Source organism: Aplidium turbinatum, chromosome 4 (genome assembly GCF_918807975.1).
Source record: "Aplidium turbinatum chromosome 4, kaAplTurb1.1, whole genome shotgun sequence".
NCBI classification, from domain to species: Eukaryota; Metazoa; Chordata; class Ascidiacea; order Aplousobranchia; family Polyclinidae; genus Aplidium; species Aplidium turbinatum.
In genome coordinates, this window is record NC_137475.1 from 13,967,258 (window position 1) to 13,993,785 (window position 26,528).

At 36.9% G+C, this 26,528-nt stretch overlaps 2 protein-coding genes across 2 annotated transcripts in view; one reads left to right on the forward strand and one right to left on the reverse strand.

Moving 5' to 3' along the window:
• LOC145769345 (LIM homeobox transcription factor 1-alpha-like) overlaps nucleotides 1-4,285 on the forward strand; it is a 41,791-nt gene extending 37,506 nt beyond the window's left edge. The window contains exons 9-10 of the mRNA XM_082580955.1: nucleotides 607-765; nucleotides 2,355-4,285. Of these exons, the coding sequence (XP_082437081.1) occupies nucleotides 607-765; nucleotides 2,355-2,713 (518 nt within the window). The 3' untranslated portion in view covers nucleotides 2,714-4,285. The remainder of the gene's footprint in view (nucleotides 1-606; nucleotides 766-2,354) is intronic.
• Nucleotides 4,286-4,828: 543 nt separating this feature from the next.
• LOC145768752 (putative palmitoyltransferase ZDHHC24) lies at nucleotides 4,829-18,564 on the reverse strand. The gene is made up of 5 exons (XM_082580335.1): nucleotides 18,345-18,564; nucleotides 12,617-12,758; nucleotides 11,079-11,273; nucleotides 6,952-7,104; nucleotides 4,829-6,846 (listed from the first exon to the last, which is right to left on the reverse strand). Exons 1-5 carry the CDS (start codon nucleotides 18,523-18,525, stop codon nucleotides 6,651-6,653), a joined length of 867 nt encoding a protein of 288 aa, XP_082436461.1. The 5' UTR covers nucleotides 18,526-18,564; the 3' UTR covers nucleotides 4,829-6,650.
• Nucleotides 18,565-26,528: the final 7,964 nt, after the last annotated feature.

Sequence of the window (26,528 nt, forward strand, 5' to 3'; positions counted from 1 at the left end):
TAACACCTAACCTGCAGCAAAAGAAATCGTGGCATGGATTGGCCTACTGCGTTGCAAGGAAAGAAACAGCTTTTTAGTTCACGCCGTTTTTAGCATCTTAACGGTTATGTGCAGCGTACTGTTTGAATCATATTTCTTGCAAGTAATTTAATAATTTCGTTAAGGCTGACCATTCTTTGTTGAAAAAAAGTTAAGGCTTAGCTACCTGGAGATCGTGCCTGGTTTGTCACATTTTGCAGATTTTTGCGATCATGGCTGTCTGACTGAAACTGTTTAAAAATTAAGCATTTTTTTCACTTTTTGCTAACTCTTAATAATATAAAATCATTGGTTGTATTAAGGAAGCACTAAAAATGAGAAAAAATAAGTTAAACGTTCAGTCAATCTGTTTTCTTGTTTTTTTTTCGGTAACTTTTGCGGCGTAGGCCTATACTCCAATGATCTAAAATGATGTAAACGATTCCTCAAGCGTAAAATTCTACTTGCTGGCGAAATGTGTCCTCTTTTTAGGCGATGAAAATATGGTAGGCTTATTGTAAAGTATGTTGGTTCATTTAGAAACAGTACTTTTTAGCTTGCTAGACGTTTTTGTTACTTTCTGTTCAGATGAAATGTCGAGTCCTGGTTCATATACATCATTGCCAACTCCTCATCAAAACACGCTATACCACGATACCTACCGGTCACCTGGCAGCACCCAAACCTCACCAGTGACATCTGCATCCGAAGCCAACTCCTATTACCATACTGGTCTGACAACACGTGGTAGGTAATAGTCATCTAACCAACATTGGACTATTTTTGTAGATTTTAAAGCACGCCCAGTCACTGTAGTATGTTGATATATGTATAATATTATAGAGGCTATTACATCTAAACATCGATTTAACTTTTCTGTGATAGCCTATTCGTAAAATCTCATAAATTCACAAAAATTGTATACGTACATTTATGAATCAGAAGTAGTCGTATACGGATTTTTTTTATACATTAGACTCAGGGGCGTATCCTCAATGGAAGCAAGGGAAGTATTGCTTCCCCTGTCAAAATTGAAAAAAGAGAAGCTGATATTTTTCAGTAAAACGATTTCGTAATTTCTTTACCTAAATGCGATTTAGAACGGTTTTTAACTCATGCCCCCCGTATGATTTTAACTCGGTTTTAATTTTAAAAAAGTTGGAAGCCAACGGAAGCGAAGATTCGTATTGCATCCGTTGCTCTCGGTTTTGCAATAAGAAGAAACAAGTTTGAAAGAAAGGAAAAAAGCAGCGCAAAGTTTTCGCAATTTACGTTTCTTTTAACTAATCGCTGGAAGCGATTTAAAAATTGCTTCCAATCGCGGGGTTGCCAGATTAGCCAAATTCCGCGAATTAGTTTTTTTTTTAAAACTCTTCAAAATGCATAATAATCAATATTTCTCTAATATTGTAACCTTACCAGATAAAACCATATTCAACATTGTTCAATACATGTTCTATACTTGTTTAATACTGGTAATGTGGCGGATCAAAACTCATCCGCTACTTTTATAGGCTAACTTGCTATTTTTTGGGCTACTTTCAGAATTATTTTTGCTACAATTCATTAAAATCCACTACAAGTTATAAAATACATATGTAAATTTTATTATTTTTGATAGAAACAGGTAAATATATCCATTTGTTTTTTTTTGTCTAATATTTTCCTTGTTTTGGCCTTTTCTTTGTATTATTTTGGCTTTAAGACTTTTTCATAGTCTGCCAACTGTGCTATGTTGGATGTTGTGCCAGTGAGTAGTGAGCTATGTAATGAGAAAATCTAGGGCACTGTTAATGTTATGGTTATAATATCGGCCTTGTAAGCAAAAGTTTGAGCCAAATGTTGACTTTACACTGTTATCCTGGCTGGATAGACTTTGGAATAAGACAGGATATGTGAGGTCTAAGCTAGACTTGACTTTGTAGCTGAGTTTTTGGTGTTCTCTAATTATAGTCGCATTTTTTGCCTATTGCCCGTTCATGTGTAAGAGCTACCTTTAATAAGTTAATAGCTGTTTGTCTGCTAATAAATTTCATACAAAAATTACCCTAAAAGTGTTTCCAGAAAGCAGTAAAATTCAATATTTGAGTGTAATTTTGCCAAAAATTTCCGGGGGAGCATGTCCCCGGACCCCCTTAGAAAACACGTGCCTTCGGCACGCTCTATTCCCCCACGAGTTTTATTGCTTCCCTTGCTCAACCAACCAGGATACGCCACTGATTAGACTGGAGATAGGATGTTTGTCGTTCTTCGGTCCTAACTGTGTAGGATACATGATAACAATTTCTTTGTGCAGCTTATATGCAAGTAATGACTTCTCGTATAACTCATTGCAGAGAGAGCTGATCTCCTTTACGACGACTATGACTCAAACAACCTTCCCAACGACCAGTCTAATGACGCATTAATGAATCCCGTTTCTCACACTGTGGCGTCATCAGAGCCTGCGTCATCTCTCCGCATGTCAATGGAAGCTAGGCTCCACATTAACATGGCCCAACCGATGGGTGATTTCAACAATAATAATGGGACATTGTGCTCAGACGGGGATCAAATGTCGGGGGCGTCGCCCCAAGACGGGTTTCAAACATTTGGCCTACCTCAGCTTTTAACCCCTTACCCCAGCCAAACATCTGTGGAGGGAAATCCAATAGACAGGCTAATGTACATGCAAAACAACTTTTTTAGAACGTAACGAATCCGTTGCCATACAAATAGCCCATGTCAAAACATCAAGTTATTTTCATCACTGAAACGCCTCTAGATGGATGTTGAATTGATTTAATATTACAACGGTAATTTATCATCTAAAGTAGTATTTATTATAGACAACTTTAGCAGAAGTTTATTGAGCAAAACTGCATGAATGTTTAGATTGTTTATGTTTTGATGGCTTATTCGTGTCATGATGTTTCTTTCGGTTTCAACGAAAAGTAAAGCACCAAATTTATTTGGTCACTTCAACACTGTAAAGTTCGATTGCTTGTCAACTCCATTCGCATGTCTGATCAAGATTAAAAGATGATATAAAATAAATAAGCATCAAAAAATAATGTGAATTGTCAAGATAACCGGCCTGTCACATTTCCATTAAATCTTAATTTATTTTTAAAAAAGAAATCTATCTTGAAGCAAATGACAGCAGCATCTATATACATTATACAAGTTAGGAAGGTGTAACAAACATTTGAAGTTGCCATAGTTGCAATGAAGCGTAGTCGCCACGTTTTTTTTAGAGTTGTTAGCGTGGCCTATATCTGAGGCGCAAACACGAAATCTATTTGATGTCTAAAATGAAGTTTACAGAATTCACGTCAGCATGTTTTTCATCAACTAAAGTCCAATATCGACATTAAAAGTTGGATGTCATTCTCGTTTATTGTTTCTATTTCTTACTACAAAATTATTGTTTAGGAGCGATCTACCTGGCGTCAGCACAAAGCTTAGTGCTGACTATAAAACAGTGCGTTTTGCTAGCCATATCGGTGTAGCCTTCAGGCTAGCTATAAATTTCAACCAATGAATGTTTCTCGGCTGTCGAGTGTAACAAAAATGGACAGTGATAGACACGTGTTTTGCCCATGCCCCATCAAATCATGCATTCTATAGAAATCCTCCTTGAGAAATATTAGTTCTTTCCTGGTATATAGCCTAAAGAACGGTTCAAAAATTGTCTACCTTCCTTTTGGAGAGGTGTCAAACCAACGTTATGTTGCAGTAGCCTATACAATACATTGTTGACGGTACATTTGACGTCACTAGAAGGATGAAAGTAATACTGTATGAGAAAATGGCATCATGTTATATTTGAACAGCTCTTATGGGTAAAAAAATCGGCGAAAATCTATTTACAAGCCATCACCACCTTGCTAAGGGGTCGCGTCATCTTCAATAACTAGATCTAGTTTACAAAATGAAACGAGACCATAGTTGATTCAAAATTTAGTTTTGTTACCTTTACCAGATCGTTGGGTGAGTTGATAGAAGTTTTGTACCGGAACCAAATCGTTAACTTACAAAATTCGGATTTGTTTGCAGAGACGCGAACTTGATGTTTAGATTATTTAATCACTTTGTTGTTAAAATGTTTTTGTTTACACTTTATTTTTAAAACGTTGTTTTATTTTTACAATATATTACAGTTGCTACTTCATCTCTTTTGATGTCTCACATAAATTCATTAAAATTAAGTTTACCAAAACGTTTTTTTGTTGAATTACTGCAATGGGCACAAAAGTAATGTTTATTGTCAATTGTGTTGCACAAGAAGTTGTCTTGTAACGAGTTGTTTGCTTGCGTACATGTTCAAGTAATAGAAACAATTCAAAAACTAAATAACTAGTGATTTTAGCAGGCCTGACACTTCTTTGTTCCTTTCAAGAATTAGCAGCGGAAACTGTCTCGTTGTATTGCCATCATACAGAGTGCTTTATCTCGCTAAGATTTGCCTACTGAACAAAGTTTCCAGATAGGAAATGTTGTCTTCAATTTGGAAAAGTTTCCAAGTTAAGTCTATTGGGGAAAATTTCGGTAGCGGTCAGCTAGACCTGCACAGGAGGCCTGAAAAGACAGGCATCTGTCTCAAAAGCAGGCAAGAACGTTTTTTCAAAGATATTAGACTTTACAGAAGAATTCTTGAAGTCGATCTGATGGACGGTGCTGAAATTAACATTCCATCAGGAGTGTGCCATAAGTAGGCTATTGCCGTTTCTTCGTTCAACACCCGCTGCTTAACTATTCAACTGAACAATCGGAACGGACTTACACCTCGAGTTGGCTACTGCATCACAAGATAAAGGCTACTAGCGAGTTAAAAATTTTGTATTAAATCAACATTGAATTTTTAATAAACTTGAAGATTTGATAAAACATAAAATTGGTTCTTCATAACAAGAAAACAACAACAATTGGCAAAACCAAAATAGGACGAAACAGCGAAGGCTGAATAAGATTCTCAGAAAAGAGATTTTTAAAACAGGCTGTTAACCATCGCACTGACCAAAGCAGTAGCCTATCCAATCTAAAATTAATGCTAAGACTGAATTTTAAGTTAAAAATACACACTTGAGTATATGAGGCTACATTCTCTGTGTGGCTCTTTGCAGTGCACATAGTCATACACTTGTTCTTGAAGAAACTACAATTCCGAAATAATTGTGGCAAAACCAATGCAATGTATAGCACACATTAAGGCTGAAAAGTTTTCAAAGCTACTCCCAAACCCGACTCGCATGTCTGACGCAGAAATGACCAGTTCTAGCAATCGGCGTGTACAAAATAGGGTGACCAACGTAGCGCAACAATTCGTCAATCCGGCTAGAAAAAGTTGTTCGACCGTTTTGCACTAATTTAACATCTAGACGTTGCATCAATTTACTGTAAAAAGGACAATATTGCTGGCTGGGAAAATAACACAACTTTTTGTTTGGATCAGTTGGAAAAATACGACTGTAGAATGTAGTAGAATTTGTTCTTCTGCCATGAGTCAAACTACCTCGGGGTGACAGCAACAACAGTGACGGGGTGTAACAGTGACAGAAAGCCCACATTCTTCGGGAAATACGGCACTATGAACGTTACTTGCACAAAATAAAAAGTATTTAGAATATATACTTTTTCTCAGCTGTCATTTACGCTAAGTACGAAGTTTCGTGCAAAGTTGAAACAAGTAGCATTGACAAAGTATCGCTACCCCAAAAGCAGGGGCCATCAGAGAGCGTTGCTTTCTCTAATGAAACTTCACAACAAGATGTTCGATGAAGGTTTGACAAACAGAAACTGAAGATATTGGTGAATTAAACACGGTATATTAAAATTAAGCAGCGCCAATCATATTGCGTTCAAATGCAACGATCGTTTTTCACGATCATGCTTGCGTTGGTTTGATCACAGCGAATGCAAACAAGATTAAACGAAAGCACTAATCAGAGTGGCATACATCCCCACTAGTTTTGGTTTGCCGTATCCAGGCTTACACTCGGTGGTTGAAGATTTAGATTAAGTGGACGGGAAGGCAAGGAAGCCAATCTTCGTGTCCACCTTCATGCCTTTGAGTGTCTTACCAAAGACACAGCCACATGCTCTTGAGCGGTGTCGAACCGGCGCCCTTTCGAACGTCGTTCCTGGGCTCTCACCACTAGTCACGTACAACAAAGAAAACTTAGCAATAGTCTAGTGAGTCTTATCCAGATATATATAGTATCGATGATGTGATAGAAATCTATGGTGAAACTAAAAACCATCTAAATAAAATGACGGCTACAGGATACCACAATATACAGCATACTGTAGTTTTACAACTGGTAACATTAAATATCCCTTTTTTTCAATGCTACCATTGCAATCATAAGACAGGCACTACGAAAACTAACTGAACATTTACTTAAACACAATCTCGTTCACAGCATCCACTAGGGTTGATACTGCAATATGCCTGTAAGTTGCACCTGGTAGCAACAAGCCTGGAAAATTAAAAAATCTTTTGAGTTCTTTTATCGAGATCATGTTAGTTCAGGTAACATTAGTTCTTTCATCTTTAATTTCTTTTACGATGATTCATCATCATAAAATGGCGTTGCATTTTAACCTCCGTCTAACTTCAATGGAATTTTTGGTGTTTCAAAAATTTAAGACTACAGTTTTTTCCCGCTTTGCATCACAGCTTCCTTTTCTCTGAAAGACAATCCATTCCCGGGCAACGGGCTTCTTATTAAAGGACATATCCATGAAACTTTCCAATTTTCTCCAAAAGTTTCTTTTAAATTTTCAATGAGGCCAATGTCGTATTCCAGACCTATCTTAGTTGTCACTTCATGAGTGGTTCTGCCTCTGCAACAAATTCGATTTTGTTAAACTAAAAGATTTTGTGACGGTATCTACATAAAATATAAACTTCAAAAAGACATCTAAGTCACAAATAGTTATTAAACATACTTGAAGGTGTTCTTCATATGAAACATCAGAACGGCAGTTGCATAGAGAAAAGAAACCACGCAAAATGAAGCAAACACGGACATCATCAATGTCTCCCCTTCGGTCACACCAAATATCCAGGCAAGTAGTGGCATGAACATTGTCAATAAGGCTCTGTGAATGTAAAAAACAGAACAACGTTCGTATGTTCAACTGAGGAAAATTACTGAGTAACATTACTGAGTAAAATTGAAATGTTGTGAAATGAACAAAAAGTTGAAATGACTATGATGATTTTAACCCACTGTCCAAAAATTACCCCCTCCCTCGAATTCTAAAAGTGGATAGACTTTATAGAGCCCCTGAAGACAAGCAACAAAGGAGGTTGACTGTTAACGTGGTCACAACTGGGACCAAACAGTCCTCATCTTCATGATTGGTAGCACTTCAAATTGGGTGGTTTATTGCTACCATTTGCTGAGAATGCGACCACACTTCTGATTTTAACCTTTAACATACCAAGCCTAGCTCACCAACGTCGTTTACCAAGGTGGGGTCCTCCAAGGACCCCATCGTTTCTATTGCTTAAAGTATACAGTATATGCAGGGTCATGAATAATTAACGTTACAACTTCAAACAAATGTAATTAACAAATGGTAGATAAAAATTGAGTAATAAACATATAGTATTATTGTCAAATAAATAAATATTTAGGAAAAACAAGTTTTACTCAATGTGTCGGCCATTTGCGTCGATAACTAGTCGGAGACGCTTCGAAAAGGACCTACAAGAGTTATGAATAACTCTTTGAGGTATTTTGGCTCATTCTTTTTTCAGATTAGCCTTCAACGCTCCCAAACTTTGGTGGTGTTTAGTCGAAACCCTGCTCACCAGGTAAGACCAGATGCCAAAGTCTAGGCCCTAGGGGGTTCAGGTTTGGGGATGAAGGAGGCCATTCTTCCTTGGAAATGACAAACAGCAAATTGGCTGAGCCAGTTTTGCGTTCTCTCACAATACATACAATAAGTATACCGGCACACAAAAGCACAAGCCAACTTGTAGTCTACTTTCTTCATCCTTACTTAGATTACAGTTTATACAGCTAATGAAACAAAGGAAGATTGCTGAAATTGTAAGTAAAGCAGATGCCATTTTTATGACACTGTAACAAACCCCTGTTTTTACCCCAAGTGTTATAAAAACTAAAATTTTAGTCTTAGCATCACATACAGTATAATATATGTGTTTCTACAAATTACTTAGACAAAGAATCATATTCATAAACACAAAGTTCATTCACTGTCATCTTCACATTCTTTTGCACTTGTCACAGTTGTGTTAGTGACTCGGTGCTGTTCGCAAACAAAACGTTTGCATTTGGAGCATATAATGTTAACTTTTCCATCGTTGTTTCAAGGACATTGAAAACATCTTCCTCTCTTCAGTCTCACTAGCTGCCTTGACGTTAAGAATATATTTGAAGCTTCAGTGAACATTTCGAGCTACAGAAACTCCCATACCTTCAATAGCTCTAACGATGTGAAGCTGAAAACCAGATGGATTACATGCTCTGCGCAAGACATTAGGTTTTGTCAATTCTTTGCCTAACTCCGTCAAGAAATAATATCCTCGATTAGATTTTCTACTGTTCCTGTCTCGGTTTTTGAACACCCAAGTGATATAGGAATTCAGGGCTCCAATGTCAAGCACGTTCGTAAAAAGTCGGAAAGGCCATCTTGACATTCGTCTGGCACAAGAATATTCACTCACCAACTTGTCTGCATCATCCACTCCGCCTTTTGTGCGCTTATATTCAAGTATCATGTTGGGTTTCTTGTGATCTTCATTAGACAGTGAATCATCACGATACTGAGAAGATAGTAAACGAACCGTCTTGTTTTTTTAGGCACATAGCTTACAACTGACAGTTTATCTGAAAAGATAAACTTTGACGATAAAACATATTGCCCTTCGCAACTTCCATAACTGCAGGAATATCTGACTTTTTTGCTCAGTGTTCCTGTCTTGGTGATATTTTTCTGGAGTAAAAATTCTGCATTTGGCACTGATGTAAAAAAAATATCTGTGGTAACACTTCTTCCAGTTTCTAACAGTGATTTCATCATGTCACACAGTACACACAACCAGACGTCCTTGATTTGTCTCTGGTGCACTCCCAGGAAGTTTTGCAGTATAGACTTGGAGATTATACAGGTATATAATAAATATGTAAAAAAATATATACTGTTGTAATGCTCAACCCTGTGGTATTGTTGTGTCTTGACTGTCTTTGGTATAAAAAAGCAAACTCTCTCCCGAAACTATACAGGTAAGTGGTTTTCACGTCTTCAGCTGCCCACACTTTAATTTCCTATCTTGCTGGTTTTGATTTCATGTACTGTCTCATTGAACATTTCCCTCGGAAAGAGACTAATTGTTCATCTACGGTTACTTCTTCAAATGGCTTATAGATTTTTTTGCAGTTTTCTACAAATCCATGCCAAATTTCGCGTAAAGCTGCAAGTTTAGCATCTTCTTTTCTTTGACCACGTGTTGATTTGTCATCAAATTCTCAAACTCTGGCAAAATGTAAGGACATTTTTTGCGTGAAGTTTATTGAAAAAAATTCAGCATTTGTAACCTAATATACCAAGGGGGGTCCCATCAGGACCCCAGGTAACGTTATGCTGTTTTTTGCATATGTTTCAAAATATTTTTTTAAATTTTTGTTGCACTATACTGAACTTGCTTAAATTTATGACACATACACAGACAAGGAGAAAGATTGTTGCTATAGGTAAGGCGGGAGATAAAAAAATTCACCTCTGGGGTCCCTACGAGACCCGCTTGGTATGTTAATGGTTAAACAGAACTTAGTCAAAATTGCAGCAAGCTAATCTATAATAAATTATTCAGCAGTTATAATTTAATATTTTTTGCAGTTCTTTGTTAAATAGTGAATGAAACAGTTATATACAACTTGAAAAAATGTATGAAGCGGTTGGAAATAGTATAAAAAACAAAATAATCAAATAAAACGGATAAAAAAACGATTAAAGAAAAGACAACTAAAAAAACGTTTTTAACCACCCCTAGTGCCACTACATACAGTTTGTTGGACACCACTGCTCTAAATATACAGATGTCGTGGTGGGCTTTCGACAATGTCTCCATACAGACAATTATATTTTAATCATGAAACGCTGTTTGACAGCGCGCCTGAACCGAATCGGTCTAAAAAACAGTCTAAGAATCCGGATTTCTTCAAAACAGATGCGTTCAATCGAGACATTGCGATGACTATTTTTTAAGTTTTAAAAGATATGCAAAAAGAATGGTAGCCTAAAGCTTAGCTAAAATTGTTATGGAGAAAACTACATTGGTGTTTTTAATTGTCGCAAAAGGGTGAAACTGACCTCCTGTGTTAATCATGAAGCAGCGAGAAATGAGATCAATTGCGAGAAGCCAGACTTGCACTTAGAATTTGCCAGACGTTTCTAATTATTAGGATTCTTTTCCGGCCTTCCCATAAAGGTTATCAAGTAAAAAATCAATTAGTAGCACCTTCGTCCTTCAATCATCTTTAGGTCTTGCGCTTTTTTTCTTGTATCCAGGCTTTCGCCCGGTGGCTGAAAATTTAGATCAAGTGGACGAGAAGGCAAGAAAGCCAATCTTCGTGTCAACCTCAGGCATGCCTTTAAGCGGAATGGCCCGTTTCGGTGAGTCCGATCCCTTAACGGGGGATTTTTTCAATTTTTTTTTAATTATCGGGTACCGTAGCCTAATTATCATTGCCGTTTTAGGGTTAGAGGTTAGGAACTCCTCCACTAGTGGGGAACAAACCGACGATGGATTATGATGATGATGATGAACTCACCGAATCGGACTAGTAGCCGAATAGTAGCACACCCGCCTTTAAGCGTCATACCTAAGACAAAGTCGCATGCTCTTGAGCGGTGTCGAACCGGCGCCTTTTCGAGTACCGTACCACTACCAGGGCTCTTACCACTCGGCTATGCAGCCGATAAGTCTAGCGTCATACATGTCTTGCCGCTCATGCTGCAAGGTAATATTTTTCTTGAGCTATAAAGCGTTACAACAATAAAAGTTCAAACAAATTGAAAGTAACCGTATTGATAAAGCATACTTGTGTTGTAGCGTGACATAGAGCTCCCACATGAAATCCATGTTCAATACATTAGAATAAAGAAGAGCAAGCCATAGATAGATATTGAGCTGCAGAAAGTATCGTCTGTTCTTATACCCAACGCAATTCGATCCAATCACACAATGGTGGTCGCGGACGAGAACGCAAATATCACAGTAGTGACAGTGATATGATCTGTGATAAATATACGACTAGCAATTAAAAGGCATCCATCATGTTAAAGCACTTAAGCTCTTCAAACCAGTGTGCATTGAGCTTTTGCTTATGGCACAATACATAATAAAAGTAACCTTATAAACAAGTGCAACTGAGCAAAAGATCATTTTTTTCTATACAAACGTTCTTCTGGTGACTATCATATACTATTATACTAGGTTACCACCTGATGTTAATAATGATACCCAGCTTTTATTTCCGATGTTTCGTCAGTCGGCACGACTGACTTTATATCAAGGGAGCCTGAAACAGGTAAACACTAGGCTACCTGTTTAATCCTAAAATTTATCTATCTCTAGATGGCTCAAGGTCAAGAAACGTTGAATAATTTGAGACAAGACATAAAAGGTACCAGCAAATCAATTTTTGTGGAAAAGCTCTGAGCAATGGAAAAAGGTAGTTGTAACATCCAAGTAATTTTTTGTAAACAAAAGAAAAGCTTTGACATTATCATTCTGGTTGAGAACATGTGCCAGTGTGCCTTTTGGTTAATGTACCAACTTTCTGAAAACAATCTTTTATTATAATCCTTTTCAGTTTTAAGAATAGCAGCGTTGGTCCAAATAATTTCATGGTCTAAGTTACAGTATATTATACAGAGTTTGCAAAAAGCGGATTTCTTCAAAAGTTAAAATGCCTGTTGAACAGTCTCTCTCTGTATTTATGCGATATTATACCACAAACCAAATAAAGTGAATAAAACTTTTCAAAAACGTTAGAGTTTTAAAACTTTTTTACAGAAACACAGACCACATAAGCATGCTTGTTGTGTTCACGCGTTCACAGCCCAGCTGGAGTTGACACAATAATAAAGCTGGCATGCGACCATAAAGTTTATAATTGCAATTGTCTTCCATAATTTGTTAAACCCAGAATAAACCTGTGAGTGTATTCATTTTATGTACAATGATAGTTAATTGTGATACCAGACATTCTTCTGACAATATTGGTCTCCATTAACCGGCAATGATCTCAAATGAAACAAAATAATTGCTTTAAATTTTGTCTGGCACCATAAAAGTAAAAAAAAATCATTATTTTATTGCTGGACTCATTCAAATTTTGTGTTTATTTTTAAAGACGTTTAGAGATTATATATTTTTTATGGCTCATGCACAATTGCACATAGTTGATTCCTCGTGTACATTGTGTCAGCATTCAACTTGTGGAGTGGGAAAACTTTAAATGTTAGCACTTTATATTAACATTTTACACATGTGCCACTGAATTAAATCAATTTTATGTTGAAAGTAGTGAATATTGACATAAAACTAAAACAAGAAGCTTAACAGCGCAACCACCTTGGAGGAAAATTAGCTTCGCATTTCCAACAATACTTCCAACCAGACTTCAAAACACTGGGAAGAATCTGACTCCCACTTCCTGGATCAATAAGTACAAATTTCCAAAAACTTAAAATCACATTGATGAGTATCCACGTTCCTGTATAGCAATTAAAAAATACATATAATTGAATAAGTTTCAGTGAAATCAAATGAAGAAAACAGGTATGTAAGCACTGGTTCAAACACAAGACATGTGTTTGATCTAAAAGTGAACCTTGTTACTTTAATGCATAGTAGGTGAATTGGATTAATTACTTTTTATATACAGTATTATGATTGGATAGCAACATATCGTCCAGCAATATTCATTGTTATCACAATATTCACTTGTTATTTTGCGTGTAAACCATGAAACATTTCGGTGCATTCAATGCTCACCACCACAGATACTCAAACAACATTAAAGGCCTACTAAATGAAAATTTCAAACGGGAATTAAGCATTAAAATGCGTAAACTGAACATTTAAGAATACATTTCAAGAAAAATTACCGAAAAAAAAAATGTTTTCAATGGCGTTGGCAAGGCCCAAAGTCCAATGTTTCATTTATTTTCATTTTTTTCAAAATAACCAAAAGTGCAAACAATGCTCGAGAATACGTCACAAAAGACAGCAATAACAAAAGCCACGTTACCACATCTGATGTTTTGAGCAAACTGTCTGATGTTTTGATGTTGAAATCTGATGTTTTGATGTGCATACATACATAGCCTACAGTCAAATCGCCCGCAGTAACAATTATTGCGAGATCAGCTGATTGCTAGTCTCTAGTGACGCAGACTGTACAATAGGCTGGCTCAAATTCTTGAAAAAAAATTTTTTTTCTTTTAAATCTTTCGTCAGTTTGTAATATTGTTCCTTTTGGTAAATGTATCTCCTACACCAAATTTCACAAAAAAATATTAACGTTTGACCCTGGTTCACCTGGTTTGAATTTTTTCAAAATATCGAGTTTTCGCTTATCCCTGAAACTGCTCACTCGCTGTCTTCTAATGCATTCTAGCATATTAATGGACACAATAAGAGGCAGTAACACAAACTTGTAGCAAGCAAAGTAGTTTAATTAGCAACTCCATGAACACTGACAAGCTATAAGTACAAACAAAGTGCATACATTGTTTTGCTTAACATACTAGACAAATAAGCAAAACAAAGCTATCGGTGAACAAACGCAATTCTTTATTATGGTTGGCCTAATGAGCAACACCCGTCAAGGTACGAAGGCCATTTATATAATTACAGAATAAAAAGTTATGTTCTTCAGTAAAGTAGCTGCTTAGAATTTTATCCTTGTTGCGGAAGAAAGTAATCTTGGCCTTGGAGTCAAGAATGCCACGTTGATCGAGATGAGGAGCCAAGATTCCAGCTACCATTTTTGATAACTAAATCTTTAATTACTAGCCTACAGTAGATGGTAGAAATGATTGAGAAAAAAGCTTGACCTTGCTCCAAAGTATTTCTGAAGGTATTGAGGTTACTCTCAGTCATGCCCGTTTTCCTATTGTTTTAAGCAAATCACCACTTGAAACAAGAGAGGGCAAAGAAAAAACAGAAATGGCAACGTCCACGCAATGGCTGCCTTGCACACTCCATGATGTTCCAACTTCTTTTGAACATGCTCACCATACAGAAGTATCAATTTTCATGGTGATTCCACGATGCTCTTTATGCCATGGCACTCTGAACTTCTTCTTAGCCTTGAGCCCATCAGAAACGGGTTTGAGTGCAATGTTTGCATACTTTAGGAGGAACCCAGGACTTATCTTGATCACCCAGCTTCATGTCAAAGTAACAATAATGCTTGTTTTTATATAGCGCTAAATCTATCGCAGAATGCGTTGCTCCTCTGCGTTGCCTCATGCAGTAAAATATATCTGGGTTGTTTGTACAGCATTATACTTGTCAAAGGCATATTTTATTAGCCTATATGCTATTTATTAGTCTATAGACAAGAAAAAAAACTTCTTGCAGCAAAGACTTGGCCTTAGCAAAGGCTTAGAATAAAATTTCATTTGTACAAGTAGCCTATCCATTTCAGTAGGCCTACCTTTTCAATATAAGGCTGCATTCATAAACACATGACTTTCGGGTTATTTTTCTTATGTTTGTTTGTCGAAATTGTCGTATCCAGGCTTACACCCGGTGGTTGAAGATTTAGATTAAGTGGACGGGAAGGCAAGAAAACCAATTTTCGTGTCCACCTTCAGGCATGCCTTCAAGTGTCCTGCCACAGACACAGCCGCATGCTCTTGAGTGGTGTCGAACCGGCGCCCTTTCGATTGCCGTTCCAGTGTTCTCACCACTCGGCTATGCAGCCGACATTTTTCTTATGATGTAGGCCTACTGATTTACAACTGCTTTCATTGAGTATTCATGATTCCCTTACGTTAATCACAGTTCATTTCAACCCTTGCTTGCATTTTGAACTTTCGTACCATATCAACCAATTGAACTAGACAAGTGAAATTATGACATCATAATGGTAAACAGGGCTGAAAATAAGTAATTGGCTAATGGAAATCTTTTGAGTAACGATTTCAAAAATATTTTCATCGCGAAATATCTCGAAAACTAGAGCCAATTCGAAAAAACTAAGTGCATTTTCGGAATCAGGGGCACTGAAATACTCTAAAATGACTCTCTCCTTTTGTGCCCAAATTTTTTGTTGGTCTGTGATTATAGATTCACTGACCGCGAAAAGGCTGTAAAATCAACTAAAATGACACTAAAAGCATGCACTATTAGTGACTCTCAGACTTGGAGCAGGGTGAAGATGTTCCACATGATAGTTAACAGGGGAAGTGACGTCAAAATCACGTGGTCAAATTTTGAGAAATCCCCTGTTCAGATACTGCTAAACCACTTCGAAATTTACTAATTTTTTGGAAAAATTCAGAATTTCTCCTTGGATGAACCAGGGTCAAAGGTCAAAACCCAACAAAAATTTTTGGTTTGCAAATATCAGTGAGCAAAATTATTCCAAACTTACAAAAATTTTAAAGAACATCAAGGAAAATGAGCCACCCTACTGTACAATAGCACGCTTCGCTGCTCAAGCCCAATCTCGTTTTGAAAGCTCTGACAAAAGCACGCGCGCAATGGTGGTCAGACCGCAATGGGGCAAAATTGTATTGAAAATCGTTTTATGGTAGCATGTTAAACAGAAAGAACGTGGAAAATCGTCAAGTCAGGTTTTTCCTTTAGTATCCCTTTAAGCAACAGAGCGACTATATAAATGTTATGATACAACAACAAAAAAACAACTGCACAACCACTTTTCAAATTGACGATATATTTCACTGAAGCTGCACAAGAAACTTGTGGTGTTTCATCTAGGCACCGATGCAGAAAAGAAACCTGGTGGTGGAATGATACAGTGGAGAATGCTGTGCAGGAGAAAAGGAGATGCTTTAAGGCATGGAAGGCAGGAGGAAGCAGAGAAGCGTACAACGATGCCAAAAAAACTGCTAAGTATGCCATATATATACACTACAATGCTAAAACCGAAGCTGAGAAGACACTATTTCACATTGTCAACTCAAAGTCAGGGAACGTCTACAAGCTGGCTAAGCAAATGCGACGTGACAATCAAGACGTTAGTAGTGATAAACCCATCAAAAATGATGCTAGTGAACTCTCCCTCGACGAGGAAGGAAGGTCGCTTGGAAACAATACTATGAACGACTTCTCAATGTAGAGTTCCCCTGGAACCCGGATAATCTCTCAGATGAACCATCAGTCGATTGCCCTAGTGTACCAATCACCACAGAGATGATCGAAAGAGCCATCAGTAAGATGCACATGGGCAAAGCTCCTGGTCCTTCAGGAATAATAGCAGAGATGCTGAAGCCAACAAGCAAAGCTGGAGTTGCTCTTATACGTGATCTTGTAAAAGCTATTGTTAGCGAGGGTCATATACCAGCAGACTGGGAAGAAAGTTACATCATCAACATCTATAAAGGTAAAGGGGATGCCCTTGATAGGGGTAATTACAGAGGCTTGAAGCTGCTTGACCAGACCATGAAAATACTTGAGAGAGTGACAGAACAATTGATTAGGCAACAAGTGCAGATTGATAAAATGCAATTCGGCTTCATGCCAGGTCGAGGTACAACTGACGCCATCTTCATCATCCGCCAACTTCAAAAAAAACACCTTGCCGTAAACAAGACTCTCTATATGGCCTTTGTAGACCTGGAAAAAGCCTTTGATTGAGTGCCAAGGAAGGTGATCTGGTGGGCCATGCGAAAGTTGAGTGTTGACTGTTGAGGAATGGCTAGTACGGATACTCGGATAGTACAATCAATGTACCTGAATGCTAGGAGCTATGTGTGTGTTGGGGATGGGCACAGTAACACTTTTAAAGTAGGCATAGGTATGCAACTGTGCATCAGGATTCTGTATTGAGCCCACTGCTCTTCATCATTGTCTTCGAGGCCCTGTCACTCGAACTGCGCACAGCCTGCCCTTGGGAGCTGTTGTACGTTGATGACCTTGCCATTATCAGCACCTCATTGGAGTCACTAGTTGACAGAATCGCCGCCTGGAAGAAGGGAATGGAAGCAAAGGGCCTAAGAGTGAACAGTGAACACTGAACATGGGTAAGACCAAAATAATGACCTCTGGCATCAACCAGAATTCCCTAAGAAGATCAGGAAAGCACCCTTGCTCGGTATGCCTAAGTGGAACCGGTAGCAACTCTATCTTCTGCACCAATTGCTCCCACTGGGTCCACAAAAAGTGTAGTGGAATTAAAGGGTCACTCAGACCGGACCCACACTACTCATGCCCATGCTGTCAGGGCACAGCAAGACCAATAGATGGCAGGCCGGTAAGCGAGGTTGAGGTTGAAGGTGGCACACTTACCGTGGTAGCTGACTTTTGCTACCTTGGTGATACCATGTCTTCTGGAGGGGGGTGTGAGCATGCGGCTATAACTCGGTGCAAGTCAGCCTGGAAAAGTTTAGAGAACTCCTCCCTATCCTCACAAGCAAGCAACTTCCTGCTGCAACCAGAGGACAAGTTTACTCCAGTTGTGTGAGGAGTGTCATGCTCTATGGCTCTAAAACGTGGGCTACTTTAGCAAGCACCGTCAAGCGCCTACAACGTAATGACAGAGCGATGGTAAGATGGACCTGCCTAGTCAAACCTGAAAACAACATCCATTTTGAGACTCTGCTATCAAAACTCAAATTAAAAGACATCAGTAAAGTCCTCCAATTAGGCAGACTGAGATGGCTTGGTCACGTTGAGCGCAGCTCAAGCTGGATCTCACAGGTCAGATGTGTCAACATCGCAGCACAACGGGGTCAAGGTAGACCAAAACTTTCTTGGGAAGAACTTATAAAACATGACTTTGTAGCCCTGAACATGGACTCTGCCAACCCAATAAATCGCGAGGTGTGGAGGGGAAGACTTCGTTCTTGACAGACAGACAGGCCACACCCTCGACATGAGGATTAATTCATGGCCTGTATAATCAAAATTGATTGATGATGATGATGATTTGTTAAGTTCACAAATTCTGTTTCCAAACAAAACTATTTCAAAATAAAATTATTTTATTTTATTTGAAATTTCAAACTAGTCTATAGCAAGCAAGATTTTGTTTGACTAAAAAAAATTAGATAGCGTTTGCTATCTAATAATAACTGAATTGCATACAATGAGTGCAATAACTTACCAGCAATAATATGACAGCTTTTCAATGAAGAAGAGAAACCATAACCATATATTTTTGGTAAGATTACCAATAGCTCAAATAAGTAAGTACCAATCATAAGAAAGTGCAATGTAATGAAGACATATTTGTCAATTCGGTTTTTAAAAAGAATCTTGCGAGTTTCCTCCAATATGAAATGCATTACAGGTTATTTTGAGCTACGGTACAGGAAAAAATTACCATGCCTATAATATAACCACATAATAACATTTTTACTTATGGCAAGACCATAGTAAAAGGACTACAGTAAGATATATAATTATATACACGTATCGACAAATGTTGTATTGTATACCGTCAACCGGGGGGTGCAAGTATAGAATCCGCCACCCTGGTCAACATGACGTCACAAAACGGACGCAACTACTACATAAAGGGTGAAAAGAAGGATGCTGAAAAGCGGCGGAATGAAGGTGATAAAGCGGAATGGATATGGATTTTTTGACAATTTTACTGTGTTTTTACAATAAAAACATTAAACCAACGTCGAGTGTTGAATATAACTACATAGAATGACAAAAAAATTACCAAATTGCATCAACTCAACTAAAAATTTACCCATTAAACTTTAAAAATAAAAATATGAAACGTTTGCTACTAAATGTGTTGTAGCTATCTAATTTCTGCTCGCATTTTAATTTTTACAATAAAAGTACCAATGTAACGCAACTGCAAAGAGTATGTCTTGCTTTATGCACGTGGAAAGTTTCAGGTTTATATCTTATCTACAAAACGGGCAATCGTCGTTCAAACGTAGCCGCTGGACGACACTTTTTTCCAATGCGTTGTAAAGGCGAATCGATCCTTAGCCTATTCAGTATAAGCCACCCCCTGTTTGCAGTGATCGGTAAATAGTGCTTCCACTAAACTTGCTGTAGTTTACTCGTTTCTGCTCGGATTTTAACAATTTTGCCATCGTTGGAAAGCACGATCATACATCTACACGAATCAATTAAACAATAGCACAAAATAAGTACCGTACTAGCTTTATCTTGTGATAACTTAAACTTCACTAACTTGTACCGATTCTCAGAAATTTAATTTTTACAATAAAAATATTAATCTTTTGCAAATGGAAAGAGTATGTCTTGCTTTATTCACCTGAAAAGTTTCAGATTTATATCTCATCTACCAAACAAGCAATCGTCGTTCAAACTTAACCGCCCAGCGAAGCTTTTTTCCAATCCATTGTAAAGGCGAATCGATCCTTATTCAGTATAAGCCACCCCCTGTTTGCAGTGATCAGTAAATAGTCCTTCCACTGAAACTGCTGTAGCTTTCTCGTTTCTGCTCGGATTTTAACAATTTTGCCATCGTTGGAAAATACAATTATATATCTAGCCGAATCAATTAAACACAAGCACAAAGTAAGTACCAACTTTATCTTGTGATAACTCAAACTTCACCAACTTGTACCGATGCTCAGCAATTTAATTTTTACAACAAAATCATTAATCTATTGCAAATGGAAAGAGTATGTCTTGCTTTATGCACCTGAAAAGTTTCAGTTTTATATCTCATCTACCAAACGAGCAATCGTCGTTCAAACTTAACCGCCCAGCGAAGCTTTTTTTCAATGCATTGTAAAGGCGAATCGATCCTTATTCAGTATACGCTGTAGCGATCCATTATTTCGTCATATACGTTTCCCTTTCTTGTACTAAAGTGAACTACTTTAACTTAAATTTATTTCCTAGCGTTTCTGTAATTTTTCATGTAAACTGCTCCCGAAGTAAATAAGAAAAAGGGCGCACACAATAAAATGGTTTGTTCGTCCTTTGACGAGAGCTCTATCAAATCGGACCAGCTCACACGAAACCAGCTCACATCAAACCAGCTCAGTTAGACCAGTTCAGCTCTCAGAAAAACATTAAATTGATTGTTTAATTAAAATGTAATAACTCGTCATAATGTTTCACTATCCTGTAATTTCATTATTCTGTACTATTTAAATTCAAATTGTGTTATAGACCTACAACATTATACGAACACCTTCTGATAACTTAAAAATATAATTCGAATAACAATTGTGTGGAAATTAGGCTATTTCATGGAGTCAGATAGCCAAACTAGATAAATTAGATAGATAGAAATTTCATCAGGCAGTTAGACAGCCTTCATCTTAATTCAACTTATAAACAAACCATACTCATACTTAAACATATACTTAAATAAAATACAACCTAAATAAATATTACCACAACGCCACCCCCTGTTTGCAGTGATCAGTAAATAGTGCTTCCACTAAACTTGCTGTAGTTTTCTCGTTTCTGCTCAGATTTTAACAATTTTGCTATCGTTGGAAAGCACGATCATACATCTTCACGAATCAATTAGCTACAAATCCAGAACAAGTACTATCTTTATCTTGTAATAACTTAAACTTCACCAACTTGTACCGATTCTCAGCAATTTAATTTTTATAATAAAATTATTAAACTTTTGCAAGTGAAAAGAGTATGTCTTGCTTTATGCACCTGAAAAGTTTCAGGTTTATATCTTATCTACCAAACGAGCAATCGTCTTTCAAACTTAACCGCCCAGCGAAGCTTTTTTTCAATGCATTGTAAAGGCCAATCGATCCTTATTCAGTATACGCCACCCCCTGTTTGCAGTGATCAGTAAATAGTTCTTCCACTAAATTTGCTGTAGTTTTCTCGTTTCTGCTAGGATTTTAACAATTTTGCCATCGTTGGAAAGCACGATTATATATCTACACGAATCAATTAAACAGTAGCACAAAGCAAGTATTAGCTTTATCTTGTGATAACTTAAACTTCACCAATTTGTATCGATTCTCAGCAATTTACTTTATACAATAAAATTGTTAAACTTTTGCAAATTAAATGAGTATGTCTTGCTTTATGCATCTAGAAAGTTTCAAGTTTATATCTTGTCTGCAAAACTGGCAATCGTCGTTCAAACGTAGTCGCTGGACGACACTTTTTTCCAATGCATTATAAAGGCGAATCGATCCTTATTCAGTACCCTACACGCCACCCCCTGTTTGCTGTGATCGATAAATAGGGCTTCCACTAAACTTGTTGTAGTTTTCTCGTTTCTGCTCGGAATTTAACAATTTTGCCATCGTTGGAAAGTACGATTATATATCTACCCGAATAATTTAAATGCAAGCACAAAGTAAGTACTAGATTTATCTTGAGATAACTTAAACTTCACCAATTTGTACCGATTCGCAGCACTTTAATTTTGCAATAAAATCATTAATCCTTTACAAAATGAAAAAGTATGTCTTGTTTTATTCACCTGAAAAGTTTCAGGTTTATATCTCATCTACCAAACGAGCAAACAGGGGGTGGCGTATACTGAATAAGGATAAGTTATTATAAGATAAAGTGAAGTTAAGTTATTACAAGATAAAGATAGTAGGCTACTTGTTCTGAATTTGTAGCCAATTGATTCGTGTAGATGTATGATCGTTCTTTCCAACGATGGCAAAATTGTTAAAATCCGAGCAGAAACGAGTAAACTACAGCAAGTTTAGTGGAAGCACTATTTACCGATCACTGCAAACAGGGGGTGGCTTATACTGAATAAGGATCGATTCGCCTTTACAACGCATTGGAAAAAAGTGTCGCCGAGCAGCTACGTTTGAACGACGATTGCCCGTTTTGTACATGAGATATCAACCTGAAACTTTTCAGGTGAATAAAGCAAGACATACTCTTTCAATTTGTAATAGATTAATGATTTTATTGTAAAAATTAAATTGCTGAAAATCGGTACAAATTGGTGAAGTTTAAGTTATCACCAGATAAATCTAGTACTTACTTTGTGCTTGCATTTAAATTATTCGGGTAGATATATAATCGTACTTTCCTACGATGGCAAAATTGTTAAAATCCGAGCAGAAACGAGAAAACTACAGCAAGTTTAGTGGAAGCTCTAGCCTATTTACCGATCACTGCAAACAGGGAGTGGCTTATACTGAATAAGGATCGATTCGCCTTTACAACGCATTGGAAAAAAGTGTCGCCGAGCAGCTACGTTTGAACGACGATTGCCCGTTTTGTACATGAGATATCAACCTGAAACTTTTCAGGTGAATAAAGCAAGACATACCCTTTCAATCTGCAAAAGTTTAATAATTTTATTGTATGAAGTAAATTGCTGAGAATCGATACAACTTGGTGAAGTTTAAGTTATTACAAGATAAAGATAGTAGGCTACTTGTTCTGGATTTATAGCTAATTGATTCGTGTAGATGTATGATCGTGCTTTCCAACGATGGCAAAATTGTTAAAATCTGAGCAGAAACGAGAAAATTACAGCAAGTTTAGTGGAAGCACTATTTACCGATCACTGCAAACAGGGGGTGGCTTACACTGAATAAGGATCGATTCGCCTTTACAACGCATTGGAAAAAAGTGTCGTCCAGCGGCTACGTTTGAACGACGATTGCCCGTTTTGTAGATAAGATATAAACCTGAAACTTTCCACGTGCATAAAGCAAGACATACTCTTTGCAGTTGCGTTACATTGGTACTTTTATTGTAAAAATTAAAATGCGAGCAGAAATTTGACCGCTACAACACATCATAGAACACATTTAGTTGCAAACGTTTCATAATTTTATTTTTAAAGTTTAATGGGTAAATGTTTAGTTGAATTGATGCAATTTGGTAATTTTTTTGTCATTCTATGTAGTTATATTCAACACTCGACGTTGGTTTAATGTTTTTATTGTAAAAACACAGTAAAATTGTCAAAAAATCCATATCCATTCCGCTTTATCACCTTCATTCCGCCGCTTTTCAGCATCCTTTTTTTCACCCTTTATGTAGTAGTTGCGTCCGTTTTGTGACGTCATGTTGACCAGGGTGGCGGATTCTATACTTGCACCCATTCTTCTTAAGTAAAAGAGAGAAGAGAGAGAGAAATTTATTTATTTGCATCAACAGCACATGTGGAAAAACAATACAAGATTACAATGTGAACTAGGTTGTTTTAATGTTTGCTGACGATGATGGGAGTGGCAGAAGGACCGAACTGGTCATCAAGTCTGCCACACCCGTGTGGTGTCATAGCTTATTTGACATGGAACGGTGTCGGAGTTGAACGCAAATATATATTGTATACATTACAAAATGAAAAACAATACACACACGAAATTTAACAGTACAATATAAAACAGGAATACAAGAAGCGATGCAGAAATACAAAATGGCATAGGCTATACATAGCCTACAACACAGCATAGGCTACTGGTAAGGAAAAAGCGAATATACAGTAATTAGCGAGATACGGTGAGAATAAGTAAAAACAGTTTGATGGCACTATATCAGTTACTTAATTTATACCCAGACATTAAGTGCAGTTTTAATTTTTTAGAAAACATACTAATTGTTTGAATTTTTCTTAGCTGTTCCGGTAATTTGTTCCAAGTGTTTGTTCCAAGAAATTTAATTGAGCGTTGACCAAGCTTTGTATGCATTCTTGGTTTAAAAAGTATATCTTTCTTAGCACCTCTGGTATTATAGTTATGAGTTTCATTACAAGGACGAAAGTACTCAGAAAAAATTGCTGGTAGATGTCCTTTATTGCTTTTATAAACAAACTTACATACTTCTATTAAAAACATGTCTTCGACTTGTAGCAAGTTGCTTTTATTGAACAGAGATTTGGTGGGAATTCTGTCCTTAATCTTGGTGAAGTTTAAACAGCGAATTATGCGATTGTGTACCAGATTTAAAGGATACAGCTCCGTTTTAGAAGCACGACCCCAACAGATGATACCATACATTAGGTGGGAGTGAACTAGAGCATAGTAAACTGCTTTTAATGTCTGGGAATTTACGCACTTTCTTAATCGATATAGAGCACCACAGCTTTGAGAAAGTTTTGTTGAGATTATATTGATGTGCTGTTTCCATGATAACGACTCATCAAATGTTATTCCTAAGTATTTGTAGGTGTTTGTGCGTTGCAAACTGGTATTTTGAAAAGTTATTTCTAGATTTGAATTTTCTCGAACAAACTTTGACCCAAACAACATGTATTTGGTTTTGCTTACATTAATTGTTAACTTGTTTGTATGCATCCAGTTTTGAATCATTAAGAGGTTAGAATTCACTTTTTCTTGCAATCTAGTAGGGCTTTTATCCTTAATACATAGTAGTGTATCATCAGCAAACAAACGAGTCTCAAATTCAGAAGCGTGATTAAGGTCATTAATGTAGATAATGAACAACAGTGGACCAAGAACTGAGCCTTGGGGTACACCACATTTGATTTCTTCATATTTAGAATTTGTAGTACCAATCTGCACAAACTGGTAACGGTGATTTAAGTAAGACTTTAATAAATTATAGGCATTTCCTCTGATGCCATAATAATCTAGTTTCTTTAAAAGAATTTCATGGTCAACAGTGTCAAATGCTTTGGCAAGGTCAATAAAGATACTACATGTAGTAAAACCATCATCGCAATTTTGTAGTAGTTGTTCATAGATATCCGTAGCAGCTAATGTGGTTGAATGTCCACCTCTGAAACCAAACTGTTGTTGGGACAAAACATTGAATTTTTCAAAAAAATTTACTAACCTTTTATGAATGATTTTTTCAAAGATTTTGGAGAAACATGTTAAGATGGAAATAGGCCTGAATTGATCAACTTTGTTTTTTACTCCCCCTTTATGAAGGGGTATCACCCTTGCAATTTTATAGCTATCAGGAAATTTACCAATTGTCATAGATTCATTTATTATAGAAGCTAAGGTTGGGCTTATGACATACTTCAATCTTTTTATTGTTTTAATAGTGATGCCGTCTGGACCAGTTGCTTTTTTGTTATCTAAGCTGTTGACAATGCTTAAAATTTCCATTTCATCAGTATTTGCTAGGTGCAGGGAATTGAGAAGTCTGCCTCTCATCAGGGACAATGGATTAGAAGTGGTTTTTGGAACTTTGGCTGCAAGTGAAGATCCCACTTGAGTAAAATATGTGTTAAATGTATTACTTATTTGCACCGGGTCGGTTGTAACTTCATGACCATTACTTAATGAAAAGTTGGTTGCGTATTGTATATTATGTTTTTTGTTTGTACGGCCAGTAATTTCATTTATTATTTTCCATGTGTTGCTAGAGTTGTTTCTTTCTTTGTTTATTGAGGTTTTATAATAATTAGACTTCGATTTCTCTTTCACATGAGTAAGCAGATTTCTATATTTTTTGTACTTGGTGTATAAATCATTACTCTTAAAGTTAGTTTTACATAGTTGCTTGAACATTTTATTCCTCGTTTTGATGGAGGATAGAATACCTCTTGACAACCATGGCCTCAGATATAACCGACTCTTTTTTTTGCTAAGTTTAGTATATGGCATATGCTTGTTGGTTTCATCATTAATAATCTGTTCCAAGGTTATTACTTTCTCTTGTGGTGTCATATTGAATGTCATGCTGTTATTAATAGATTTGGCAACATCATTTACAAACTGGTTTTCATTAAAATTCTTCATACTACGTATCCGGATGTGAGTGTCTTCAGCAGACTTGGAATAGTTGTCTATAGTAAATTTAGCAGCTACAGGAAAGTGGTCAGTGATATCGCTTTGAATAACAAAGGCCTGAGATTTTATATTGAGAGTGGATTTTGTATAGATATGGTCAAGCAGCGAGCTGGAATGAGATGTAATCCGTGTTGGTATGTCTATTAGGCTATTTAAATCAAAACTTTGCAAAAGATTTTTGTAGGATAAAATATTTTCTGTTGTAGAATTTAAAATATTTATATTAATGTCACCAGCTATCACACAAAGTCCTTTAAAATTTTGTAACTTGTGTAGGGTATCACAGGCCTCGAAATTCACGGCGGACACCGCGGACATGTCCGCCGTCACAGCATGTGATGTCCGCGGGAAGTACCATCTAGATCGGTCATATTTGTCCGCCGAGAAATAACACAGGAACTAGCGATACAAATCGTCATTGCATAGCACGAACAATTATTGTTGCGATTGCGAGAATATAATTTCCCGCGCATCTAGAAAATGTGAATACTGTATCGCTTAGATTCTATTCAAACTGAAAAACTTTCGATTTTTACGTTGTTTTAACGATTGATGACATTGAATCAGCGTAGCAAAGGTGAATTCTTCGCTGAGAATCGATGGGAGCACGCGCA

Bases quoted from the DNA above. Each gene is read 5' to 3' on its own strand.
- LOC145768752 (XM_082580335.1), bottom strand. From the start codon at position 18,525: ATGCATTTCATATTGGAGGAAACTCGCAAGATTCTTTTTAAAAACCGA. The intron at 12,759-18,344 runs GTAAGTTATTGC...ATTGCTATACAG, and splicing joins AAGCTGTCATATTATTGCTG to GAACGTGGATACTCATCAAT. The intron at 6,847-6,951 runs GTATGTTTAATA...AATTTGTTGCAG, and splicing joins CATATGAAGAACACCTTCAA to AGGCAGAACCACTCATGAAG.